The sequence below is a fragment of the Manacus vitellinus genome, unplaced genomic scaffold, assembly GCF_001715985.3.
Source record: "Manacus vitellinus isolate BGI_N305 unplaced genomic scaffold, ASM171598v3 scaffold_5_pilon, whole genome shotgun sequence".
Lineage (NCBI taxonomy): Eukaryota > Metazoa > Chordata > Aves > Passeriformes > Pipridae > Manacus > Manacus vitellinus.
Window position 1 is genome coordinate 38,760,325 of NW_021940682.1, and position 24,401 is coordinate 38,784,725.

General features: G+C 36.7%; 1 protein-coding gene across 1 annotated transcript in view; it reads right to left on the reverse strand.

Annotated features, from left to right (window-relative positions):
• CNTN1 (contactin 1) overlaps positions 1–24,401 on the reverse strand; it is an 80,557-nt gene that overhangs the window by 13,992 nt on the left and 42,164 nt on the right. The window contains exons 14-21 of the mRNA XM_018080611.2: positions 22,715–22,873; positions 19,328–19,477; positions 16,124–16,194; positions 13,503–13,737; positions 9,758–9,861; positions 3,464–3,650; positions 1,886–1,998; positions 611–767 (exon numbers count right to left, since the gene is read on the reverse strand). Coding sequence (XP_017936100.1) covers positions 611–767; positions 1,886–1,998; positions 3,464–3,650; positions 9,758–9,861; positions 13,503–13,737; positions 16,124–16,194; positions 19,328–19,477; positions 22,715–22,873 — 1,176 coding nt within the window. The remainder of the gene's footprint in view (positions 1–610; positions 768–1,885; positions 1,999–3,463; positions 3,651–9,757; positions 9,862–13,502; positions 13,738–16,123; positions 16,195–19,327; positions 19,478–22,714; positions 22,874–24,401) is intronic.

Sequence of the window (24,401 nt, forward strand, 5' to 3'; positions counted from 1 at the left end):
TTGAATCATCCTAAGCCATGCTTCCTTCTCTTCTTTACCAGTCATCCAGACCACTCTGAAGTTGAGCATGCTGAGTTTCTCATTGCTTATTTATCATTTTTCTGTCACAGATACCTTTTTCACTGAGAAATGGAACTTCCCCAGCAAGTGGTCTGCGGATCACTGTGCATCACTCCTTTCCTCTATTACTGTCCTCTTAGTGGCAGTTGACAAAGGAATGAGATACAGAGGCAACAGGTACTAGGAACTATAGGGTTATTGCAAGCCGACACCTAGATCCTGAGGCCTGCACCATGTAGTTATCCTTGTAAGATACTACTAGAAGTGGTAGCCTAACCAGGGGCATTAGTAGAAGCAGTCTGATATTTGGAAAATTGGCAGTGCTTCCAGGATTGAGCTGGACTGCTACAGAAGTGTTCTGTGTATGCTATGAGTCCTGAGAAATGTTTTAAGGTAAGCTCCTATTCTCAGTACAGTCACCGCTGAAGGGCTACCTCTCAAATTTTGGATGTGAATTGTGTGCCCATCTCTTGACAGCGTGCAAGACAAAAATATTTAGTCCAATACTTCCAAGGATTGTGGGATAGAAGAAAGGATGTTATCTACTCACCTGAAATTTTTATTTGAGCTACTTCTCCATCTCCTCCTTCACTGTGTGCTCGGACCTCAACAACATATTCACCATCACTGGGGACTGGGACCTCTATTGTGTGCTTTCCAGTTGAAAACAACTTGCCTTCGTGTTGTCCATCTGGCCTATAAAGTACCTAGGAAAGTCATAGTAAGTATAGTTATTGAAATGCTACATTTCCATGAAGACACAGTTATGTATGTACAGTGTGTCAATGAATAAGTATTAAGTTTTTATTTATATATGAAGCCTATGTATTTATACCTCAGAACTTAGTGGCTGATACTACTTTTTCCATTTAAACACAGGGAGAATCTAGATAGGATGTTTCTTCATTGTTTTCTCTGTTCAAAATTACGCCACCTTTTGAAAAATAATTTCAGTGCTTATACTCAAAATAAGCAATTAAACGATGGAGGATAATAATGCAGTGTGGCAAAGAGCATCAAACAAAAATATGAGAATGCAGTTCGGTTTTCTGACATAAAATTTGTAACAATTTAAAGAAATGAAACAATTATAAACTTTTTTAACTATCAGTGATGTTAAACTATTGCAAATGTAATGGTATATGTCTTGTGGGACCTCAAGAAAAGATCCCAATTCCTTCTGGAATAATCTCTGTGAAACACAATTCCCAGGAAGGAGTTCAGCTTCTCAAGCACATTTGTGCACGTAGAACATGATACTAATTTTCCTACTGCCAAGCAAGCAGCAAAATGAAACAGGAATTAATATTTGAAGCTTTCTATATGCCCTACACTTAGTATATGCACTTGTTCCAGTTATACAGTAACTGCATCTAACAACATTAAAGGTCCCTTCCCTTACTCTACCTTCCCAGACTTAAAGACCCCATGTTCCAGGAACTGTAGCTCCCATGGAGATGGGAAAGGAAAGCTGAAACAATGCACACTGATATAAGGACAAACTATAAAGCATCCAACTTTTTTAAGCCAATAGACAATAAATGTGATCACACGGGAAATGAGGTTGCTGCAGTCACTGCTACGAACCTTCCCATAATATGGCTTACCACTCAAATGAATTGCAGTGCCCCAATGTTTTCTCATAATATTGACTAAACCCACTGGCTTTGCCCTAAGCCTACTGTATGGCTGTGATTGCTGAGCATACCTTCATCTTAAGCATTCAAGTATGTTTAAGTCTGATTAGGTACAAAGATTTGCACAGTCTACAAAATGCACCACATGTTGCATAAACAAAGACAAAAAATATTTTCAGATATCATACTTTGTATCCTTCAACTGCAGACTCATTGGACATTGACTTCACGTGATCCCAGGTGATGATGTACCTTGAACCAGATCTTACAGAACTGATAATTCTTGGACGTTGGCTTGGAGCTGAAAAACAAAGCATGTGTAATGTAAACTTAAATGAGATTTCATGAATGTTCAATGACATTGTTATTAAGAAAGGTAAAAACCTAAAAAGTGAAATCAGGCTGACATTTATATGAGCAAGGGATAGTCTCCTTCTTGGAATGAACTGCTAAAGCTCTAGCCAGGCAATTTTGGATGGCTTGTGCAGTGGCTGCTTTGTCAGTTTGCCTTTCTATTTTGCAAGAATAGAAGTGGCCAACGTTACCCGTCACTATGTTGCTGGCCACGTGTATTTACTGGTATGCAACTATGCTCAGAATCTCCCAGAAATGTGGCTTAGGTGATATTTATACACTGAGATTAAATATTAAATTAAGTATTTATAGGCCTTTCTACAGCATTTAACTAAGTTCAGCAGAAATAGAAGTACCCCACTACAGAAACCACTAATTATAATGCACACAATAAGCTTATAAAATGGACCCTTATTCAACACAAATGAACCCTGTAGGTGAAAGCTGCACAATACTCTATTTACTGACAGAAATCATTAAATTAGTTGTACGTATTTTTAGCCCATGTAAGTGCATTTTAAACATACAAGACATATTTCTTACATTGCTCAGTCAATGCTAGTACTAGGTATCATAATTAAGCCAGGAGCAATATTCAGAAACCTGTTATGGTATGTAAATTCTAGGTTGTGATTCAGATTGCCCATTTTTAAGGATGCCTGATCCCGCTCCTCCACTGTTAATGAAAATGGCAGTTGGTCACATTCTAATCTTCAGAATCCCTCTTGCTACTGACTGAACAGAAAGACAGAGTACACCTGCCTAAGTAATTGCTGGTTTCAACTGTTCGTCATTTGGAATATCATGTCCAGCTTTGGGATCCCCAGTACTAGAAAGCCACTGGTAATCTGGAGTGAGGCTACCAACCTGGTGGGGAGCTGGAGCACTTGACACGTGAAGGGAAGTCGAGAGAGTTGCGCTTATCCACCTTGAAGAAGAGACTGCTTTGGAGGAGACCTAAGAGTCCCTTATCCTTACCAGGGGGGTTATCAAGAAGGCTCATCAAAACGGCAGGGAAAAAGGATGACTAACAAAAAGGCTCAAATTTGATTTAAAAGAGTCTTAGACTAGATGCTCAGAAAAAGTCGGGCAGTGGAAAAAGTTTCTCAGAGAGGTTGTGCGGTCTCTGTCCCTGGAGGTTTTCAAGATCCAGCTGAATAAATCCCTGAACAACCTGATTTGAGCCTGTAGCTGACCCTCCTATGAGCCTATAATCTCAGCCTCTTTACTGCCTTTTGTAAGATATCCACATTGTACACAGCAACAAAAGAGAGGAAGGAGAACCTTAGCAGAAATTTTCAGACAAAGAACCAATACCATATGAAGGGAGAACATTTGATATATGAATCAGAAGCCATGTTTGAAAACATGATGGACATGATTACACTTAACCTAATGTTCCATTTACTTACGTGCTTTCCTGGTAACGACATCGATGGTGCTGCTGGGAGGTCCATAGCCTGCACTATTGAAGGCAGAAACATCTACATGGTAGCGAGTATTAGGCTTCAGGTTTTCCAGTTTAGTTGAATATTCCTGATTGCTCACTTGTACCCGCTGTGCAGCTGCTTCTTTATCATGAGCAGCCCAGTAACGAATCTGTAAGCAAGCAAATTGAAGGATTAAATTTAACATATTCAGTCACAAAGAAATTTTATAAAAATGTATGTATTTCTATATTGCATACTCTGGGTAACAAGTGAGCTAAAAAAAATTTAACAGCAACAGTATGGAATTCCTTCTATAGGCTGCAATTTTATCCAAGTTGTGTATACGCATAAAGAAACAGAAACAAATGCAGATTTTATTATGAAAACTTTTCTCTCAGTGGTCTAACTTGTTCTTAGCTAAGTCACTAGAAGTCTGGGAAATGGATAATGCCTTCAGAGAACAAGACTATTTTCTTCTTGCTCTTTTGTTTGCACATTTTACTCTGGACTTTAATATTGTTTTCCTACACTAGGAGAGACTAAACTCTGCAAATGTTTTCAGAGTATTTTGTTTAGAATGTCTTAGAAATTTAGCCCTCTTGTACTTCTGTCTAGGGAATGCAAAGTATTCAGTCAGATTAGCTGTATGTGTAGGTTTGGATACATGTACTTTAACAAATTTTCTAAAGTTCTTTGACTAAATTCAATCAGATTTCATAGTACAATACGACATTTGTCCAAGTAGGTGAAAAAGAACCTGAAAATGCTTAAACTTGTAACATCTTAAAATCCAAAGCCAATTAAGAGTACATAGAAATTCTGTGAGGTTTTTTTTTATCCCCAAGAACTTGTTCCATCCTATTTTAATTCATTAGGCATTGCAAAGCACCATTTTAAAACAGAGTAATTCCTATGGAGAGATGCCATTCCATCACATACACAGAGTCTTATTCTGTATGGCCTTGTGAGATGCAAATGAGAGTGGAACACTGTTAGTCTCTGGGTTTTGTCTGGTTTATAACCATTTACATGAGACTAAATTACTGCACCAACCTGAAAGAGTGGAAAGCCATGTCCATTACATTTTGGTTTTGAGTGTTTTAATTCTAAGCATTTTGGCTCAGTTTCTACCTGTCTTCATAATGACTTTTGGGTATGCTACATGACAGACTTTTAAAATTTTTTAGAAGTAAGTTAATGTTGTTGGCAAATTCAGGCTCTAGGAAAAATCTTGCTTTGTAAGATTTTACTATTGACATTATATCCTGTCATTTTTCCTTTTAAATAGCAAATGCTTTAATCTTCCATTCTGCTGACATTAGTTGCCCTTGGAACCTTCCTTTAAGGAACAGGTTAGAAGAGCTGATAGTTTGTCAAGACGTTAATATCACAGTTCTCCTCTTTACAAGTTATGACTACAATCCTTGTTTGGTGAGGCTTTATTTTCCCCTGTTCACATTTAAATTAAAATATTTAATACAAATATTTCTTTATTTTAACTTTTGCTGTGTCTGAATGAGGAGAGAGGCAGTAGGTGATTTAGTAGGGGATTTCTCTTCACCTGCTTCAAATGTCTGTGAAAATGAGAACATCCAGTATCACTACTCAGAGGTTACTCTCATCTAAATACTTCTTGTAGTTTGTCTCTTGTCATTATTTGTTGCCTCAGTCTTTCCCACCAGTGCTACAAGTTACTCGTACTCTGATTATTATAAATGTGACAATATTTTCATGGCTTTTGTCACTCTTTCATGGTGCAGAGAGAATCACGTCGTATCTGCAGACCAAACTGGCTTTGCTTTTTGAATTCAGCATGCATACCTGACTTTCAGGTACAAACAAGTAATTCTTAGTTCTATAAATGTATGTCCTGCATACTGCTTTGGAATTTTAATTCACTAGCATCCTAAACATCAGTTTACTGTAATTTAGGCACTCACACTCATGAAATTCCCACTTATCAAGGTGGCTATTTTCCTGAGTCAACAGCCTTTGCCCCAAATGAGTGAGGACTGTGCACCTGATCCATCCTGCGGGCTTCTCCAGCTTGATGAATGGTTTCAAACTGGCATGGATCTGAAACTGTCACAGTCATTTCAGCTGAAGGTCTGATTATGATCTTAAAAACAGAATTTCTTCTATATAATTAACAACCTGTTGTAGATAAGCTGCTGTTGTTGAATGTAACCAGCTGTACACCATAACCTGTAAAATGTAAGTGGCTGACTCAAGTTTGAGAGGTTGAGTACATCAGGAGCTAAAGGACATCATGTCTATCTCTGTCTCCAAACAAGTTTCTAGCCTTCAGCAAAGGGGTGTCTGTAAAGTTCTATGTGGCCAAAAGTTTATTAACCATGACAGGACCAATGGTAGCTTTGTTGTTTATATTAACTGTCCACCGAAGACTAATTAATTACCTTTTAGTATGAGCTATTATGTTAATTAAGTACCTGCTTTACCTAAAGATGGAAAACACATTTTATGTGAAACTTTTATTAGTCATGTGGCATACATTGGAAGCCTTCAAATTCCTCTGACTTGCAAAGCATTTTACAATCCTAATGTTCTTTTGCATTACAGTGATGCTAAGGGTGTAATATACAAGTAACATACAGCATCAAACAAGACAAGCGAGAACAATGAATGAAAATGTAAATTGCTTCACTGAGAGCGTATTACATTTCAGGTAGAAGTAATATAATTTAAAAATTAAATTAAATTTAAATCCCTAATACTATTGTTCTTGGCTGCAATGTTGTAGACTTCACTCCTATAGTGTGTGAGCTGTGTGTCATGCACATAGAAAGTTCTTTAATACACAGTCATATTTAATACATAGTCATATTTACATATTTAGAAAAGAAAAAAATGAAGATTACTTCCTTGACAGCTAAGAAAAAGTACTGGCTTCTTTATACTATTCCTAAATTTCTTACTTAATATTTAAATAATGTCAAATTATCTTGAAATAACTTGGAATTTTCTTTCACTCTCTTGCCTCTGGGGAAGTGATATCTAGAATCAAATGCCCCATTGCTTCAAGAACTCACGTCTCCACTTGAATGAGTAGCCCCTCTCCCTTTTTGTTAAATAGCTTAGCTAGTAGCTCCAGACAGTCTGCTTCTTCCTGGTGCTCTGCATTTACTTTGTTAGGCAATCAGTCTCCAGAGGACACAGAAGGGTATTTCACCCGAGCTCTAGAGTAATTGTGGGAAATAAGCCAATAGTGATCTCTGTGAAGGAATGCCTTAGCCATCATGAATTGGTGCAGCCCTCTGCTGAAATCAGGGAAAAAACTGTCTTTCATGGTCCTCTCCTCTATTCAAGCTTTAATATACTGAAATACATTAGAAGCTGTTTTTGCATCATGAAACAACAGCTCCCATACTCATGAAAGTTTTACATAGGAAGGGCATAAAAATATACTTTACTCATATTAAGAAAGAATGCTAATAGCATATTTCAGTCAACAAGAGACAATGGTGGTGAGTAGTGATAAATTTGTTTAATAAAATAAGCCTATATCTATTGCATAGAAGCAGCAGGAAACATGGATAGTGTCTCTGGTACTGCATGCACTGAAGAGCTGTGGCTTTTATTTTAGCAGGCTATTGTAAGAACTCATAAATCTTAAAATCTCTATATGGATGGAGATAGTTTTCATACTTTATCTCTTTTTTAAGTGTGAGCTGAGAATACTCCTCTGTAATGGCAAAATGTATCAGCTCACACTCATTACCATGAGGGCAGTCATCCTGACAGTATGCATTAGTGTCAAGAAAATCTGACTCTTCCTGGTGTGAGAAGTGTTGTGTCACAGGTGAAATACCTTCAGGTATTTGCTCAGCGTACTCCCAGCTCTTAAACTCTAGCATTCAAAAAGTCAATTATGCAATCTTCAGGTAATAATAAAGACAAAAAAGAAACTTAAGTGTTCTGGTGAATGGTGTTTTTTGTTAACCTGAGCAGTAATTAAAAAAATAACTATTGTAATACTTACTGATGTCAATATACACAGAATCTTCCAGAGATAGTCACTGGAATTTTATAAATGCAGTTTAAGTGCTCCTTCCACCACAGCTTGTATTGCAATGCTATTACAGAGCATCCAAAGGAGGGCAATGAAGATGGTTAAGGGCCTTGAGGGGAAGCTGTATGAGGAGTGGCTGAGATCATTTGGTCTGTTCAGCCTGGAGGAGAGACCTCATTGCAGTCTACAACTTCCTCGTCAGGGGAAGTGGAGGGGCAGGCACTGATCTGTTCTCTGTGTGACCAGTGACAGGACCTGAGGGAAGGACCTGAAGTTGTGTCAGGGGAGGTTTAGGTTGGATACAGAAAGAGGCATATTCTGTGAACATCACAAAAGCTATCGGCAGCCCTGACCTTCCAGAAGAGCCCTCTCTATTTTTGCCATGTCCTATGGCTCCTTCAGGACTGATGGGAGAACATAGGAATTTCTTTTCATTTTCAGTGGAGAAGCACAGGCTTGCCTTTTGCTGTTTTTGTCTCTTACTAGAATGAGACTGCTCAGGGGAAGAAGATCTCTGAATTAACACCTTACTGAGCACATTTCTTTACAAGTTATTCTCTTTCTAGCCAAAAGATCTTCTAAATTTTTTCTGACATTTTTCCTTTTCTTTTCTATCAACTGTTCCATGCATTCTGGTCTTTCTCACTGAATCCTCTCCCCTCCCTTCTTCCCCAATGTCCCCTGTCAGCAACTCACATGGCTTTATGTAAAAAAAGGTACAATTAAAAAAAAAATGGCCAAATGTGGGTTGCCTATGGGCATGGCCTCCCACCATGTTCTTTCCCCATTTATCCTTAACCCTCTTGCCTTCCTACCCCAGTCCCTACTACAACTCTCAAAATCCACTGTCATGATCTATCACAGCTGTAATCCCAACTCTCCCAGCTCTCTCCACATTCCCACAAGTCTGCCAGTGTGTGCCTGCTGAGTGCGTGTTCTGGTTATTCTGGGTGTGCAGGCTTCAAGCCCAATTTCTGTGCAGACTGTCCAGCTCAGGAGTGCACAGAGCTGTTGCTACAGGGCTGTCTTGGTTGAGCTCACACATTTGAGCACTCCACCCAGCTCTCAGCTATGACCATCAATTAGTCTATCCCATTCTAGAGGCACAATCCTCTCAAAACACCAAAACAGTGGGCTACTTTAGTAAATTAGGAGTTAACAATGATATTAGTGTCTTAATTTCAAACCTCAGTGTCCTCTGTTTGTAAGTTTTAAACCTAATGTCTGTACTGTAGAAAAGCAAGCTTTACATGGGACACTATATCCTAGTTCCTATAGAGGTCTTCACTATAATCTTGTTAGGTATTCCAAAAGTATTACATAAATCTCATGGAGACAGAAACAGAGATCAGGAAATATACAACCAAGTACTATTAACTTAAAAAACATTTATTCATAGATTTCAGCTATAAAAATGAGGTTACTCCTCGTTTGTATGTGCTCATTTTGGAACACAGAAGATACCAAGTAGCTGACAACTTGAATCACAAAGCAAGTCACTAACAAAACTAAGACCCAAACCCCTACTCTGGAGTGCAGCCAAAGTAAGCAGGCTGTACAGTGCAGAGTTTTTCAGCATCCACTGTGTATGGATGATGTTAAGACTTTCCTGCCGGAGTACTACATGGCCATTTCTGGTTGCACCTACCCTGCAGTTGTCACCTCTGTAGAAGGACAAGAACAATTTTTACCAGTAGTACCACTTAGATGGACCACATAAACATGCCCTGAAGCCCTTTTTTATGTGGAGAATAAAAACAATGAAGAAAACATTACTGTCTTGCACAATAGCGGTGTCTATGTTATACTGGATTCCGGGCACTTGTCATGTAGTCCCACTTACTATAGGGTTTGTGGGTGAAATACATTAATAACTGCTGATAATTTAAGTGGGCCATCATTTATTTTCAATTTTACGTATGTGTTGACAATTACACCCAGAATTTAATTTCAATATGTTTTGAGAAGTTAGAGATAGGCATTCAATTACATAACATAGACAAGATTCTTTTATGAAATAATGATACCCTATACCAGTTGAACAGTGAGAACACACATTTCTTAATATGTTTTAGTAATGAAGTATGTAACACCAAAAATAATCTGCTTCTCAGAATGCAAAATCTGCACAGAAAACACCAACTAAAGAAACCTAAAAGACAGAATGCTAAAGTAGGAATTATTCTTGGATTTAACTACGGAAATGAAATTAATAAGAAGATATACAGTATCAGCTCTAAACTCACCTGATACCCTTCCACAGATTTATCAGAAACATGGTGCCAAGAAACAGACATTTCAGAAGATGACAAAACTTTTACACTCACATCTGTAGGTATTTCAGTTGGAGCTGGAAAATGAAACAGATGTTAAATATCCAATCTGATCCTGTGATATTGTTATACTTGCTTACTGGGGTTCTTCTCACTTCAGTATTTTATATTATTTTCTTGGTATCAGTGAGCCAAGTGTTAGCCTTAAATCTGGTTTTACTTGAGTAAACTTCAAATCCAGTGATGATCTGTATGGAAAATGACTCTATAAAAACAAAGCAATGATCCCGTTGCTTGGCTCAGATTATGAATTTTTATGCTTCAACAGATTCCATGATGAAATTAGTGTGAACTGAAAACAGGCTTTGGTAAATAGAATGAAACATCCAGTGATCTTTTACTAAATGGGACAGCAGATCCCAGATTACACACATCAGATTTTTTAAGTTAGTTACACACAAATACTCATGTATGTCACTTAGTCATGATGATGCAAACTTTTTATGAGCACAGATATTAGATATAGGGCTGTCCAGTCGCACACAGAAACTTGAACATAAGTGTGAAATGATCCAAAGCACCCTTCTATCAGGCATACATCACACAGTAGATTTTATTTGTGTTTTTAGTTCTGGACAGCAGCCAATGCACAGCACAGACCATTATAATGTGATATGCTTTCATTCAGGGCCTAGAATATTAAGTTCTAGTTTCATTATAAGAAGCTGTTATTTCACTGCTTGCTTGCATTTTAAGTAAGATAAGGAATTAAAAAAGGTATAAACTTAGCAACGTCTAAGAGAGTTTTTCAAGCTAAGAGCAGTTCTCTGTCACAAATCTTTTGAAACAAGTTGCAACAGACGGGTATGGCAGCCCTAGCTGAGGAAAGCTTTCATATACTTAATCTTCCAACTGGGCATCCAGTCAACTATGCATCAAAACAGCCAATGTTAAGAAAAAAATCAGTTACATCTCTCATGAAAAGTATCCTAGGTAACTAAATAATCTTATATGCAAAGTTACCTTTCGTAATTGTCTTTCAATGGCTGTTAATAATGCAAATGTCTAATTAAAAAATTATACATTATTGCAAAATTGTTTTCACAATGACAGGAATTTAGATAAGCTAGAGGCCTGTGCACTCATTACCAGCAATCATTACTCACTACTAGCAATGGCAGGTATGACTAGTAGTTGTCAGACATGGAACTTGGCTGAGAACACATGGGAACACAGAAATTCCCCAGTCACTAAAGGTAATAACGCTGCCAACAGTTATAACTAGACAGACATAGATCTATTATAAAATACACAACTTAGTGGAAAAATTGTCACTACGTTTATGTATGTACCTATATTTATAAATACCTGTGTGGAATATTGTATGACCATATTGCCTTAACATCTCCCTAATACCTTTGAGAAGCTGTGTTGTCTAACAGTAATAATATCGTTTGCTGATTTAGAGGTACGGAAGTACAGGTGGAATAGTTGAGATCATCTAATCTATTCCCAAATCACTTTCAGACTCCCCTCTATCGTATCAATTACAGAATTTTCCAAAATATTTCGTATTGAAAAGCTTCAAATGCCAGGAATTTTGCTGACACAATACTAATATAATGTTTAGACAATATTTCATCTGCTTATGCTTGTTTATGAGTTCCAAACAATTTATATCTCTATTCAGCATTTACATTCTATAAATATTTTGCAGTGTCTCCTGAGCCAGAAAGATGACATCAGTTGCTTTTATACAACCTTCTAATTCAGTAATTCCACCAATAAGAGAAGGAATCATGGGCTTCACAATATGTTCTCTTCACTGAAAACATAGTGGTCATCACACAATTGTCTCCTAAGCATAACTATACAAAGTTCAGGCTGGCAGCCAGTTAGTACACTACAAGATATGGAGGTGATTTTGTTCAAGCCCTAATGCCAGGAGAAAACTCTGCAGAATGCTCTTTGGAGTAACTTCTGTTACATCTATGGGAAAAATTCCTTCTAACCTGTCCTGCAGTTCCTGGATTTGATATGGGCAGTGGTCAGGGTCACAGCTCCACAAAGGAGCTGTAAGCACTACTGGTAAGGTTTGGACTCTTGTGCTTGAAATCAAAGGAGTAGGATCACTGAGCTTCTACTCCTTTTGCTGTCTGCATCTGGCATCATTTAAGCGTAAATGTTTTTGTCAGGTGTCTGGACTTTGTTAAAGTCTATGTTAGAACATCAGCAGCCACTTAAGTGGCCTCTTTAGCTGGAAGCTGGCACTACTGCACATTTGCTTTTCCTCTGTCTTTTGGAGATACTAGACTCTACCATGTCCCTGAACTTAACAGAGCTATACAAACACTTGTCATCTCTGACATGGTTAGTATAATCCTAACAAATACATGGGAGCTTATCAGCCAGCTGTCGATAGGCAAGTCTCTGAGAAAGGATGGATATTGAAGTGTTATTTGGCAGATATTGCTTTTATTACACCATAGCCACATACTAACACATTTATACAATTGCAAAAACCTTTGTGTTGCTGCAGCAACTGTTGAACGTTATTTCCTAAGGTACACTTTTAAGAGAAAAAAGATTAGTATTAGCCTTGTCAGACAGCTAAGTGTTGCTAGCCTGAACCCTGAATTATCATAAGAATTGAAAGTACTATTTTATCTTTTCTTTGTGTGTGGCCGATTTGTGCGCAAAGTTCCCATTAGTGCTAATGGGAATCGTGAACATAAATCTTCCATAAAGTACACAGAATGAATAGCAGAATCAGAAGCCCTGTTATCATATCCCTCTTTGGCTCTTTGGTCTATATCTGTTGACTTTGTGAAGGAGATTTTGCTCTATAGAAAGACAAATACAAGCAATTCTTTGGGTTTCTGGCAGAAATTAATAAACTGTATTTTTTTAGAACAGACTTGAGTGATGATGTTGCAATTAAGGATGTTGTATATATTTCTTCTGATTTAAGGTAAACTTTCTTCTAGCACTTTCTTCTGCTAAGTTTGTAAAGTCATTTAAACTTCATTTCTAAAGATGACAGTATGTGAAATAATTCTAGTAATAATTAAAAAAATATTTCAGTGGAATGTCAAAAAGGTTTTCATTAAATTATTCACTTGATAGCTCTAACATGCAAACCAGAATAAAGAATGGGACAGGGATAATTTATATTAGACCCCAAACATGCTGGAAATTTAACTAGGTACAACTGAGCTATCATTCCTTCCCAATTTTGGGCTAAATTCTGATACTGATCTACTAGAATAACAGGCTTTAGTGTGGTCTGTTAAGAAGAAAAAAATTACACATATGTCAAATACGTGTATTAAGATCACAGAGACATTGCTGGATAAAGATGTAAATGTTTTAGGCGACCAATATGAAGATCAGAATTCCTTTTTCTATATTCTTAAATCTTTTAACGGCTGTGTGAAAAATTTTGAATGCCTCTGACATTCCGAATTGCCCACTGACAGCAAGTACAACCAAGTGATGTGCACACCATATAAAGCAGTCTGAAACTGGCTATTCAGAACAATGGCAAGTGTTTTGTGTGAGCAAAAATATACACCCTCCCCCACTGAAGAAGTATGCTGCTATGCAAATCAGTGTCTGCTGCTAAACAAATCAGTGTCAAGCACCAGGTTCTCTCTGTTGATGTTGGTAGTGCTGATCTGGACCTCCAGTGTAAAACTTATTCGGAACCTTTACTCACCATCTTGTGCTGAATAAATGACTGCAGTGAGACTGAAAGGTCCATCCCCTTTGTTGTTAAAAGCTTTCACTTTTACTTGATACTGAGTTGAAGGTGGCATTGATTCATCCTTGTGGACATATCGGCCAGTTTCAGGATTAGTAACTGTAACTCTTCTCCATTCTTTCTCACCAAATGGCTTGAAAGCCACTATATAACCAAAGTTATTGCCATAGTGGTATTCTCTTGACAAAGGCTGAAAAGGCAGAAGATAAACCATTAATTTTTGTAGCCAGCTAAACAAAGAGGTCTAGAACAGAATATAAATAATGCAGAAAGTATCGATACAAATGTACAAACACTGAACTAAACTTCCATTTTGCTCTGGTTTCCTTCTGCGGCTTGCCCCCACTCCCTTCAAAAATAGACCTGCAGTATTACCATATTTGCTACTAAAACATTTTAAGACCTTTTTCCACATCTGAACTCAGTGTAACACACATCATGTTACCTCCCATAGAAAGAAACCAAGAATTGTTGTGTAATAAAACAGCTGTAGCTAGCAAAAAAGACTAAAGGAGTAAGGGACAGTGGATATGTAACAGAGACACACTAAGCCAGTATTTGCATCCATGTATATGTGTGAAGATAGATATTTTTGTGAAAGAGAAAGAGTGAAGAGAAAATTTATGTGGCTGGCTGAAATTATTTTAATTTATCCAAAGTTCATCACCTAGGCAACTGGCACAGCTGGTGAAGAAAGATGGACATATGCAAAGAATGACTCATCCTACCACTTTTCACTTACGATGGAGGGGATCCATTTGCTGAATTAGACTATCTACATAGCTTCTAACTGGTGAATCTTTCAGTGAAATGACTCCCACTTTCAGCATGAGCATTAAAGGTACCTATTCAAACTATTTCTTAAAACTGTAGCTGATTTCCTATACCTAGGAATACTGGAAAATATAAAATTATGGAAGACAATCTGCTATAATAAATTTTACTTCATTTACCAAAGCTCTACCTTCAGTGATCCCTCTTCAGTCCATGGTGCCTTTACCATAAGTCTTAGAAACTGCACCCAAAAGGCCAAAATCAAGTCATTCATCTGTTCATCTGGAGACTGACTGGAAGCACCCTTGGAAAATAAACTTCCTGCATCACCTTTTTCCCTAATGGAAACCTCCTAGAGAATAGTTTATTTTGAGGCAAAGGTCCTGGAGCAGTGACACAGAGAGTAATTGTTCTCCTCAGGTGTTTGTCCACTACTGCAGCACTTCAGCCTATGTGTGGAGATATTCTGAGGAACGACTCATGAAACTCTGGTGTAGCTCATCTTCTGAATCTATCACTATATCTAGCTGCTTAAAATAACCCAGAATTCTTTCTCATATGCCAAAGTAAGCAGCCTGGATGAGGCCCTAGTCTCAGAATGACTTTCAGCCAGAGCAAACTTTAGAAACCCAGGACTGGCACTTAAAACATATTCTGGAAGGTCTTAAATAAAGTATTAAAAGCAGCTTGTCCTCCAATGGCTGCACATAATAAGTAGGTGTAAGTAGCTGAATAGTTTGTAGTATCCACTAAAAACTTTGAAAAACAAAATGGAAGAGGGAATGACAACTGGGGAAAAATGAGGAAGAATGGGCATGCTAGAGCTCTCCTTAGCTCTTCTTTCAAAACAAGATTTAGAACAGCTTTGATTGCATCTCTGGCTGTCTCATTCAACCTGGGCTTATGAATCATAGCAAAAGCTGAAAGGGGGTTGGCAGCAACATGTGAACCTGCCATACATTTTGTTCTTCTCTTCTTAATTAAGGACTATTTAAAATAGCGTATGCAAATGTCAGCACATTTGTGAGAATCAATATACATCTTTATCTTAGCCTTACAGATAGTCATATTTTTGTCTGTCAGACAGGCTCCGTAAATCTAAAGCCTCTGTTCAAAAACACTTGCCAGATATACTATTGAAGATTCTTGGAAAAAAAATACTTATAGCCATGCTTACTTTGTCTGACTAAATGAGCTACTTGGAACAGATGTGAAAAGCATGACATTATTAAAGAGAAAAAATGAGAATATAAATCTACTTGGGTGTACAGGAAATACTGTCTTGTGTTAGTAAATATTCTTCTGGTTATAATTTTCTTTTTTAGTTTGGTCACAGCCAAGTTTTCACTATATTGAAAATGCCATGATATTGGTCTTTACATGCAATGCAAGAAGTAGCTCTGTACTTTGATGAAGTTTTTGTAAGACAGCACTTGTGGAGAAATAATAAAATAATCCAAGTCTTTTGCAAGTCTCCATTGCATGTGTTCTTCTGCTCTTAAACAGAAACAGAAACAGAAACAGAATCAAGCCCATTAGGACAAATATACTTCTTAACCTATTGTTAGTGGAACTAAGAAATAAGATCATATTTTAAAAACGCCAATACATAAACAGCTAATGTATAGTCTTCCTCGTTCCTTTTTATGTATTTTTTATGAGAAAAGTCTGAAAACCTATATATCGTGTACAAATCCTGCTCTCACAAGACCCAGTGACAAACCATCCATGGGTTTCAGGAGGAGCGAGATTGGATACAAGGAAGTTTATGTTTTGTGCTGTTCCACAAGTGCAATACGTACCATCCATGTTATTGTCAGCTCTCGATTGCTTCCACCCCCTCCTCCGACATCAGAAGGAGCCACATTAGGAGCTAGAGAAATAGAAGAGACAAGAAAAATTAATCCAAAGTATGCAGTCAGTAAAATGATCATTATTTACTTTTCTTTTTGTGAGCAAGGCCAATGAGCACACGTGGCACACACAATTAAAATAATGATAGTGTGTAATTGCTGTGGTCTTGCCAAGACTAATGTATAGCTACTGCTTCAGGAAACATGCCAGTTCTAACCATAGTTAGCAATCATTCTTCTTTTTCACCATATTGTCTACAAATATTTAACTGAATATTCAGGAATGGAAAGTTTCTCATAAGTCTTAAGAGAAGCACTGTGCATTGTTCTTGTGCTTCCTCAATACTGGTATGCCAAGGGCTCAGGCACACAGGACTTGCACTTGTAATTACCTTAACACACTGTGATCAGTTCCATCTACTTCAGTTCATTTACTCACCATGTGTAAGGTTAAACCCATGGATCTATCTTTGAAACACTGGTATCCTAATCCTGTTCTAGACTAGTGGCACATGTCTTCTTGATTGGCATGCTCAGAATGGGTAGATGTACATAAGCAAAGCTGGCACAACACTTAGTAATTTACTAATTGCATTTTACACTGATATTCTGGCTAATGAAATAAGACCTGTTGATCTATCATTAGCGCACAGCTGAGCAGCAAAGCAGGATACTCTCAAGGACTCCACTACAAATCTTTCCTATCTTCTCATTTCTTAAGACTCTTTGCACTGATTGTGATGATTCTATTGCTATACTCTATGGTGCTTGTGTATTTATTTGCCGCCACTCAATGCTGAGAATAAAGAAAATATCACTGCAACTTAGGAAATGATAGCCTACCTACAGTACCTTAAATATGCCTCAGGTGTGCATGCACTAGCTACATGCCCTTTCTACATTAACATGTTCTTTGTGTTAAAAATTCTTACAGGATTAGGCATTTTCTCCATTAGTCAGTGAATGTCATAAGGTAATAATGGGATAGTTCCTAAGTGCTCTTGTATTATGTAAGTAAGATGTTTGCTGAGGCCTTCTTTGAGGAGAAACACAAAGCAGAGCAGAATGAATGTTTTCAGAAAGGATAAAAATATTTAACAATAACTTTCAAATTGAAATCAGCATTCAGTTCATGGTTTGTGCTATTTATTTCTGGCCTTCCAGAAAACAAATTAATGGAGAATGAGACTAAGTGCACATATAACAATTTGAGAGGAAGCTTGAATTTATTACTTGACCTTGAAGTCACCCTATCTATTTTAAGTAAATAGTTTTAGTGTTAAGTTAGAAGCAGAGGTTTGCTAGAATGTTTAAGTAGCTGAAGAAGATACACAGGCTGACAAAGAAGAGAAAAAAAGACTGTTTAATGTCTTACAAATCACTCTTTTCAAGAGAATCTTCCTCATTCTCTCAGCCATTAAATCCAGGTTTCTCTCCCCATTAAGACCAGGTTACTAATTCAGACACCTATACTTAGACAGCTATTCTAATGCATCCAGAAGCTAAAAAACATTGAAACAGGCCTTGATCCATTGAATTTCAAGAAATTACTGCGAAATGTTATTGATGAAGCAAGCAGATACCATTAAAAACAGAAATCATAGCACACATTTTTAGCATTCTAATAAAAATTACTGAAATTACAGTTATCTACAAGATGAGAGACTTCAAAATTGAAAGATGCTAATGACTTTTGAGTTTAAAAGACATTATTTGTCATCCATACAGTAAAACAACGATACAGCGCTGTTTGATGCTGTTTAACACAGAAAAAATGTTAAAAATAACTACAATGTGTGGACATGGGTTGTTTGTTATTTACCTTTTTCAGATTTACATGAAAATGCACATGCAGTTGTGCATACTCCTTCTGTAGTACCCTTGACATTGACAGAGCAACCCTAATCCTACTATTGCTCATTACAAATTCCAGCTTCTGGCAGAAAACAAACTTGAGTGCAGTTGTTCTGCAAATGGTAACTGATTTATACCCTATTTTGGCATAGCAAGAAGTGCTGACTGATGCCTAGTAAGATTACATGAACAGTTTGCTTTGTTTCCCAAAAGATGTCTCACACTCTGCCAGAGGTGACAGTGGTGCTGTGCCTGGAGAATCAGACAGACTAAACAGACTACCTCTTCCAAAAGCTTTGCATCCTACTACAAAACTGAAGGATATGCCATTTTGGGGGAGACTATAAGAAATGCCATGAATGTGGCACACTGCAAATTGCAGGACACTATTCCTATTCCATCCATAAGCATTATTTCTCTCTGTATCTGTGTAATTGCAAAAGTTAACTTTTATACTTTGGTTTTTCATTTTTAGTTTCAAATCTCAAGTCCTAGGACAACAATTATAAATATATCTAGATTGCACACGGGTGCTAGTATGTGGTATACAGGATTTTTTGGATATGCTCTTTTTGTAGTGATACATTACCTCCTAGAACATTGCTGTTATCTCCTTTGTACAGTCAAATAATACAGAATGTATTATCTTGAATAATAACACCTAATTCCTCATTTTGGAGAATTCATTTTAAAAAGGATGTGCCTGAGCCTAGAGTATATCCTTAAATATGCTCTGAGTTACTAACACTGAGCAATTAGACTGATAAGGGTGTATGTTGTGTTGGATACTGTCACATCTTTGACACAGAGTAAGAAGACACAAGACCAAACCTTCAATCACAGAAAATTGGCATTATCCAGTATAACACACATCCTATCATGTACTCTCTAGTTAGAATACAAACCAAATGGCAAATGGAGATTTCACTTGTTAAACACATGCGTGTTTTTTCTGAAGTCTTGTACCTTGGTCCCAAACATGTGCATGCATTCATACACACACAATCTGACTGACAGATACAGTGAGGGATCTCTGAAAGACACAGTATGATTCTGTTTCAGTAATGGAGACATATTTGCCATATCATGATGTTTCTTTGCTGTCTGCTTTGATGCTGTGGACAGTTTGATATTTGCTTAATAAAATCTACAGTAATGGGTACCTGAAAACATATTCTCTGGACTTGAATCCTATGAAGTGATTTTTTTCAAATAAAAACCAAAACTAAAAAACTAATTAATAAAAATGTGAAAATTAGGAAACACGTTAAAAGAACTTGATATTTTCTGTTTACGTACGAGCGCCTTCAGTTCTAATCCTCTGCGACGGCATACTGGGTTCTCCTGTTCCCAAAGTGTTTGTTGCAATTATCCGGAACTCATATTCCATCCATGGAATTAAATCGATCACTGTAGCAGATTCCATATTTCCTTCAATATCTGATGGATCTAAAAAAAGGATTAAATGCTTTAGAAAGCAGCATTTTTACAATAAGATCATCAACAATTTGTCTGATTTTGTCAAAAGTTTTACTATTCTGCAACTACACATAGCCAGCTGGAGGAAACAATGTTGTACATCAGGAATACCGCATTTTACAAGTAGTACTCGTGGCAGGCATTGGGAATTTGGAAACTATGAAACATCTTGAATAAACCTTATAGACTTGTAAGTTTCAGCTGGGTGTGAACTAGTACATGCAGTACGAGATTTCCTTCCTAATTACATATTGTAGTTGTAGAATTTCATTTTACCTACAGACAAATGCAATGAAAAATCTGGAATACAGAAACAGGAAAATAAAAATTCATGATATGGAGAGACAAGGGCTAGATGTAGTGTTTGATCAATTGATAGAGAGTGGTTTATAAAATGTGTTTCTACTTTGGTGCACTTTATTAGCGAGCATGTTACAACTTGCTGTCTAGTTCTAACCCAACAAGGATAAGTGTTCTTGTCATTCCTGTGAAAATACTTATTATTCTCATAAAGACAAGCTTCTTTACCATAATAAAATGAGTAACTCATGACTGTCTGCAATTCACAAACAGGGTTGTTTCTATAGCCGCCTGGAGTTTTGGAAATACAGAGTATTTTCATTTATTGCATGGGCCAAGAGTTGTTTGTCAAATTAGAGTCCTGGGTTCAGAGGGAGATGAGAAATGAGATATTCTGCACTGGAAAGGTAGCTGATTTGGAATTAAAATATGAATTCAATGCCTGCAAAAAACCTGGGCATAACAGTGTAAGCACTAGATGATGACACAACTTTCCTCTTCCTAACGATCATTAAATTTTTCATTCCAAAGTGAGGCCCTGAAGGAGAAAGAAAAACACTTTCTATTTTTCTTTCTACCTGCCCACCACTCTCCCTCACCCTTACTCAAATTATACTCCTGTCTAGGCAGTAGAGCCACTGCAAACCTCCAATACCATCTGAGCTATGATATAAATTCACATTCCTTTTCCTGGGCTACTACTTTCAGTCTCTTAATTTAATTTTACTGTCACCCAAATTCCCAGAAAAATTAAAAATCCACAACACAGTGAGAATCTGATCCCCTTAACTGGAAAGAGCAACATCAATGTAAACAACTCATTACTTAACCCGTTCATACATATTTCCATACTGTGAAGTAAAATACACTTTCATAAAACACACTCAGTATTATGAAACTCAGTATGAATGATTTAGAACAATGGTAGTAGTAATAACAACATTTTCAACACCTAAGTATATTTTCTCATTTCACACATTGAAAATTAGCAGCATTAACTGATAGCCTAAACACTAATGAGAGATCAGTTTGGACTGTTCATCATGCTTCTTTCAGATGAAAGTGAATACTGAGCCAAAATGGGAGCATCCCAGCAATTAAGTAAAAGTTTGCTGTGGTGCCAGGGATGGTTACCATGGTGATTTTACCTATTTTTTGAGGGAATCATCTATTTATCAAAATTCCTCAGTGTGGTTCGAACAAAAAAGCAACAATTTTGAAAACACTAGAATGGGTAATTTCAACTTTTCAGAAATTAATAATTTATATATTTTCTCTTAGCTTCTTTAAAAAGGAATTCAACAATCTCCCACTCAAGATGTGAATCCCACTCAACATGCTACACGATAAGACTCAAATGCATGTCTTAATGACTAGCTCAATAATTCTGTGAAGCAGATAACTTCAGAGATGCAGAAAAGCTCATCCCATCATGTCTATAACACTGCAAATAGGGAATCTTCCTGAGATGTGAGAGGACAGTTTCAAGTGTCTGCTCTGAGCCAAAGTGAAGATCTGAAACCAACACGTTTATCTCCTACACATACATTTCTAGTTCCAGTAACATGCAGTACAGAAGGAAGCTGTATCAGAGTTGCTACTCACTGTTCATAAATTCTTCCTATATCTTCCTACAATCTTGTTTCTTCATAGTTAATTTTTTTTAAATTAAGAATTAAAAAAAAGTAATATGAAATATAATGTAATTAATCCTAAAGAAAGTAGAGACTGGTCTAAAAGCATCCTCCCTCCTGCATGTATTTTACTGAAGCAAATAATGAGCTATTTGAACAGCTCTAATTTCTACATTAATTATTTTTTTAAAGTTCTAAGAAATCTATCCTACAGAAACTATAAATAAGATATAAGAGATAGGAAGGGACTGGGGAACCTTCCAGTTTTATTTTCCAGACTACTTTCATGTAAGTCATATATTAGTGCTGATGGAGGTAATTATATCCAGTGGAGCTACATTTAGTACATAGTCTGAAAGAAAAATATTATTTAAGGCAGTAGGCCTAGTATTTTTAACCTTTTACTCTAAAAATTGTAACAGATTTTCAGGTCAATACGTCATTCTCTTTCTTACACATCCACCTGTAGTTTCAAGTGACAACTTAAAAGAAAGACAGTCACTGAAACTATTACTACTCTCAGTATTTAGAGATGTTAAGTAAGTGATGTCCTAATTCCATAAAAAAGCACTTTAGTTATAATTTATTAGGGTAAGATAGTGAATCATATTGATATGGAAATTCCATATGAATTGTGGCAATGCTATCCTTCATAAAGCATTCAAAGTTGCTAGTAGTTCAACAATATTTTAAAATTTATGCATTTATGTTAAATCTTGCAAAAAAAAATATGCTAGCATATCCTATGCTCAGATAGGTGCCTCCTTTACTGCAATTTTGTGGCACAATGATGACATCCAGTGGTTAGAAGGATAATCTTAGCTTAATGTTTTCTCTAGGAGTGCCAGTTTTAATACAACTGGAACTTAGCCAGCTCCCAGGAAAAAGTAGACCATTTTAATTAACTTTCTCCATAACAAATACAGAAGCGAAGACATCTGCCCGTCATCCAAATTAACCTGTAAATAAATTTTGCAATTCTAGTAGGTGATGTTGAATGTTTCAAGCAACAAGGAAAGAGGCAAAAAACAGGTAACAACTCCAGCCTGTTCTTTTCTCTATTTCTTGATATTTCTTGAGTTCAGGCCCTCCAAGTGCTGGGAACAAACCTGTTGACAACACACTGACAGGACAGTACCCATTCCTAAACCCTGCAGCAGACATTAATAGCATTCCTGGTTTCCTTTCATTGTGACTATTTTCTGATCAGCCAAGCTTTCTAACAATAAACTTAAAAACCTATTGACTTTATTACTTCTGGCATTACTCTTACCTGTTTTAGCATCTTTCCACTCTTCAGATAGAAAAGTTTTTGACTGGATAGTGTATTTAGAAATAGGGCTATGATTGTCTGTTCCACGACTCCACGTAAGTGCTACAGCAGTGTCTCTAATTTCTTCTACTCTTATACCTCCAGGAGGGCCTGGAGGACCTGAAAAAAACCCAAACAATAGTTTAATCACAAATTGAATATTCTGAAAATGAAAGTTCTTCTAATATTCTACAGAGTGATTCAGAGGACAGATGCTCTTGCATTTAGTAACTACCAAATGAAAATTCCATGACTCTTGCCTAAATAATGTTGAGATCTTAAGTGAAAAGACAGTACTTTGAAAATGTTGCTGTGCTTTTTCAAAAACAAGTGAACTCAGAGTCAGAAAAAATATACAAAATCTTTCTTCTTAAATTCCACCTGATGATGACCTTCTTGGTGGCCCACCTTTAACCTGCACTTCTGCTTGTGCCGTATTGCCCTAACTGCAAGTTACATGGAAAATTTTGTAACTGATATTGTAGAAAATTTGAAAGAAATTTCAAATAGACCTCTTTACATTTTTCTTGGCCTTCATATTATCCCAGTGTGGTAGACCCATCATCATATTGATACATCCTAAGGACTAATATAACTTAAGTGAAATCTCTACAGTTCAACAAGAATTTTAAAAATCCATGCCAAAATGTGGAAACCACTATACCCATTGAGCTAAAAACTGTCTTGTAAACTACATGGGTAAATGGAACAACCTCTGTGCACCAAAATTACCTCACAAAGACTACCACAAAGGAACAGAAGCACTAAGCTCAAAGAGAAAAAACACTTTTGACAAAACAGTCATTCCATGTCTCCCCTTTCAGTCTTGATCAAGAAGGACCTATAAAATTATTTCTAAAGAGTATTTCCTTTATCTTTAAAAGATAGATAATTAAAAAGATTCATTTCAAAATGCATAGGTCTAGTCAATATAAAAAGTCATGAATAGATTCAGATGTTGGCTTGATGACATACTGCTATGTTCCCAACACCCAGCTAAATCATTACAGGTAGAAGTTGCCTGTACTAAACTAGTTCAGAGTCTCATATCTATGCTTTTCAAGTATTAAATACTATTTCTGCTCTGCTATGTAAGTAGCTATGCTAAAATAACAGCAATTATTCTCAATCCACAGTTGGCTTAAGTTTGTTAGTTGTACTTCAGATCTGAAGAGATAGGCCTCTGTTCCCAAAACTTGCCTTTTTTTCCCAGGTGTAACATTAAACCTAATAAACAGTATTACATTTCTTCAACAAATCTCCTCTGGTTTATTTCTGAACAGCAATAACAGAAAGAAACCCTGCTGAAGTGAACGCTTGAATTTTTCTAAATGCACTTTTTAATTTTTAAAAATGTTCTTTAATTACTAATATTCCCACATCTCTGCTTTGTGAGGGTAACTTTTTTATTGTTCTTTGTGTTTTAGTCCCCAGAAGAGGCCAAAATGTGCAGATTAACAGGCACAGGTGAATTTTTCAGAGACTAAAAAAGTTAAGAAGAGAGTGTGCAGGTACATACATATGAGTAAAGGGATCTTTGTCTTTAAAAGACACCACTGTGTTGTAAGCTGTGCTAAAGCCCCCAAATTTATACTAGTTAGGTAATCCAAATCTTAGCACCTACTTAAAACCTTGGTTTATATATATT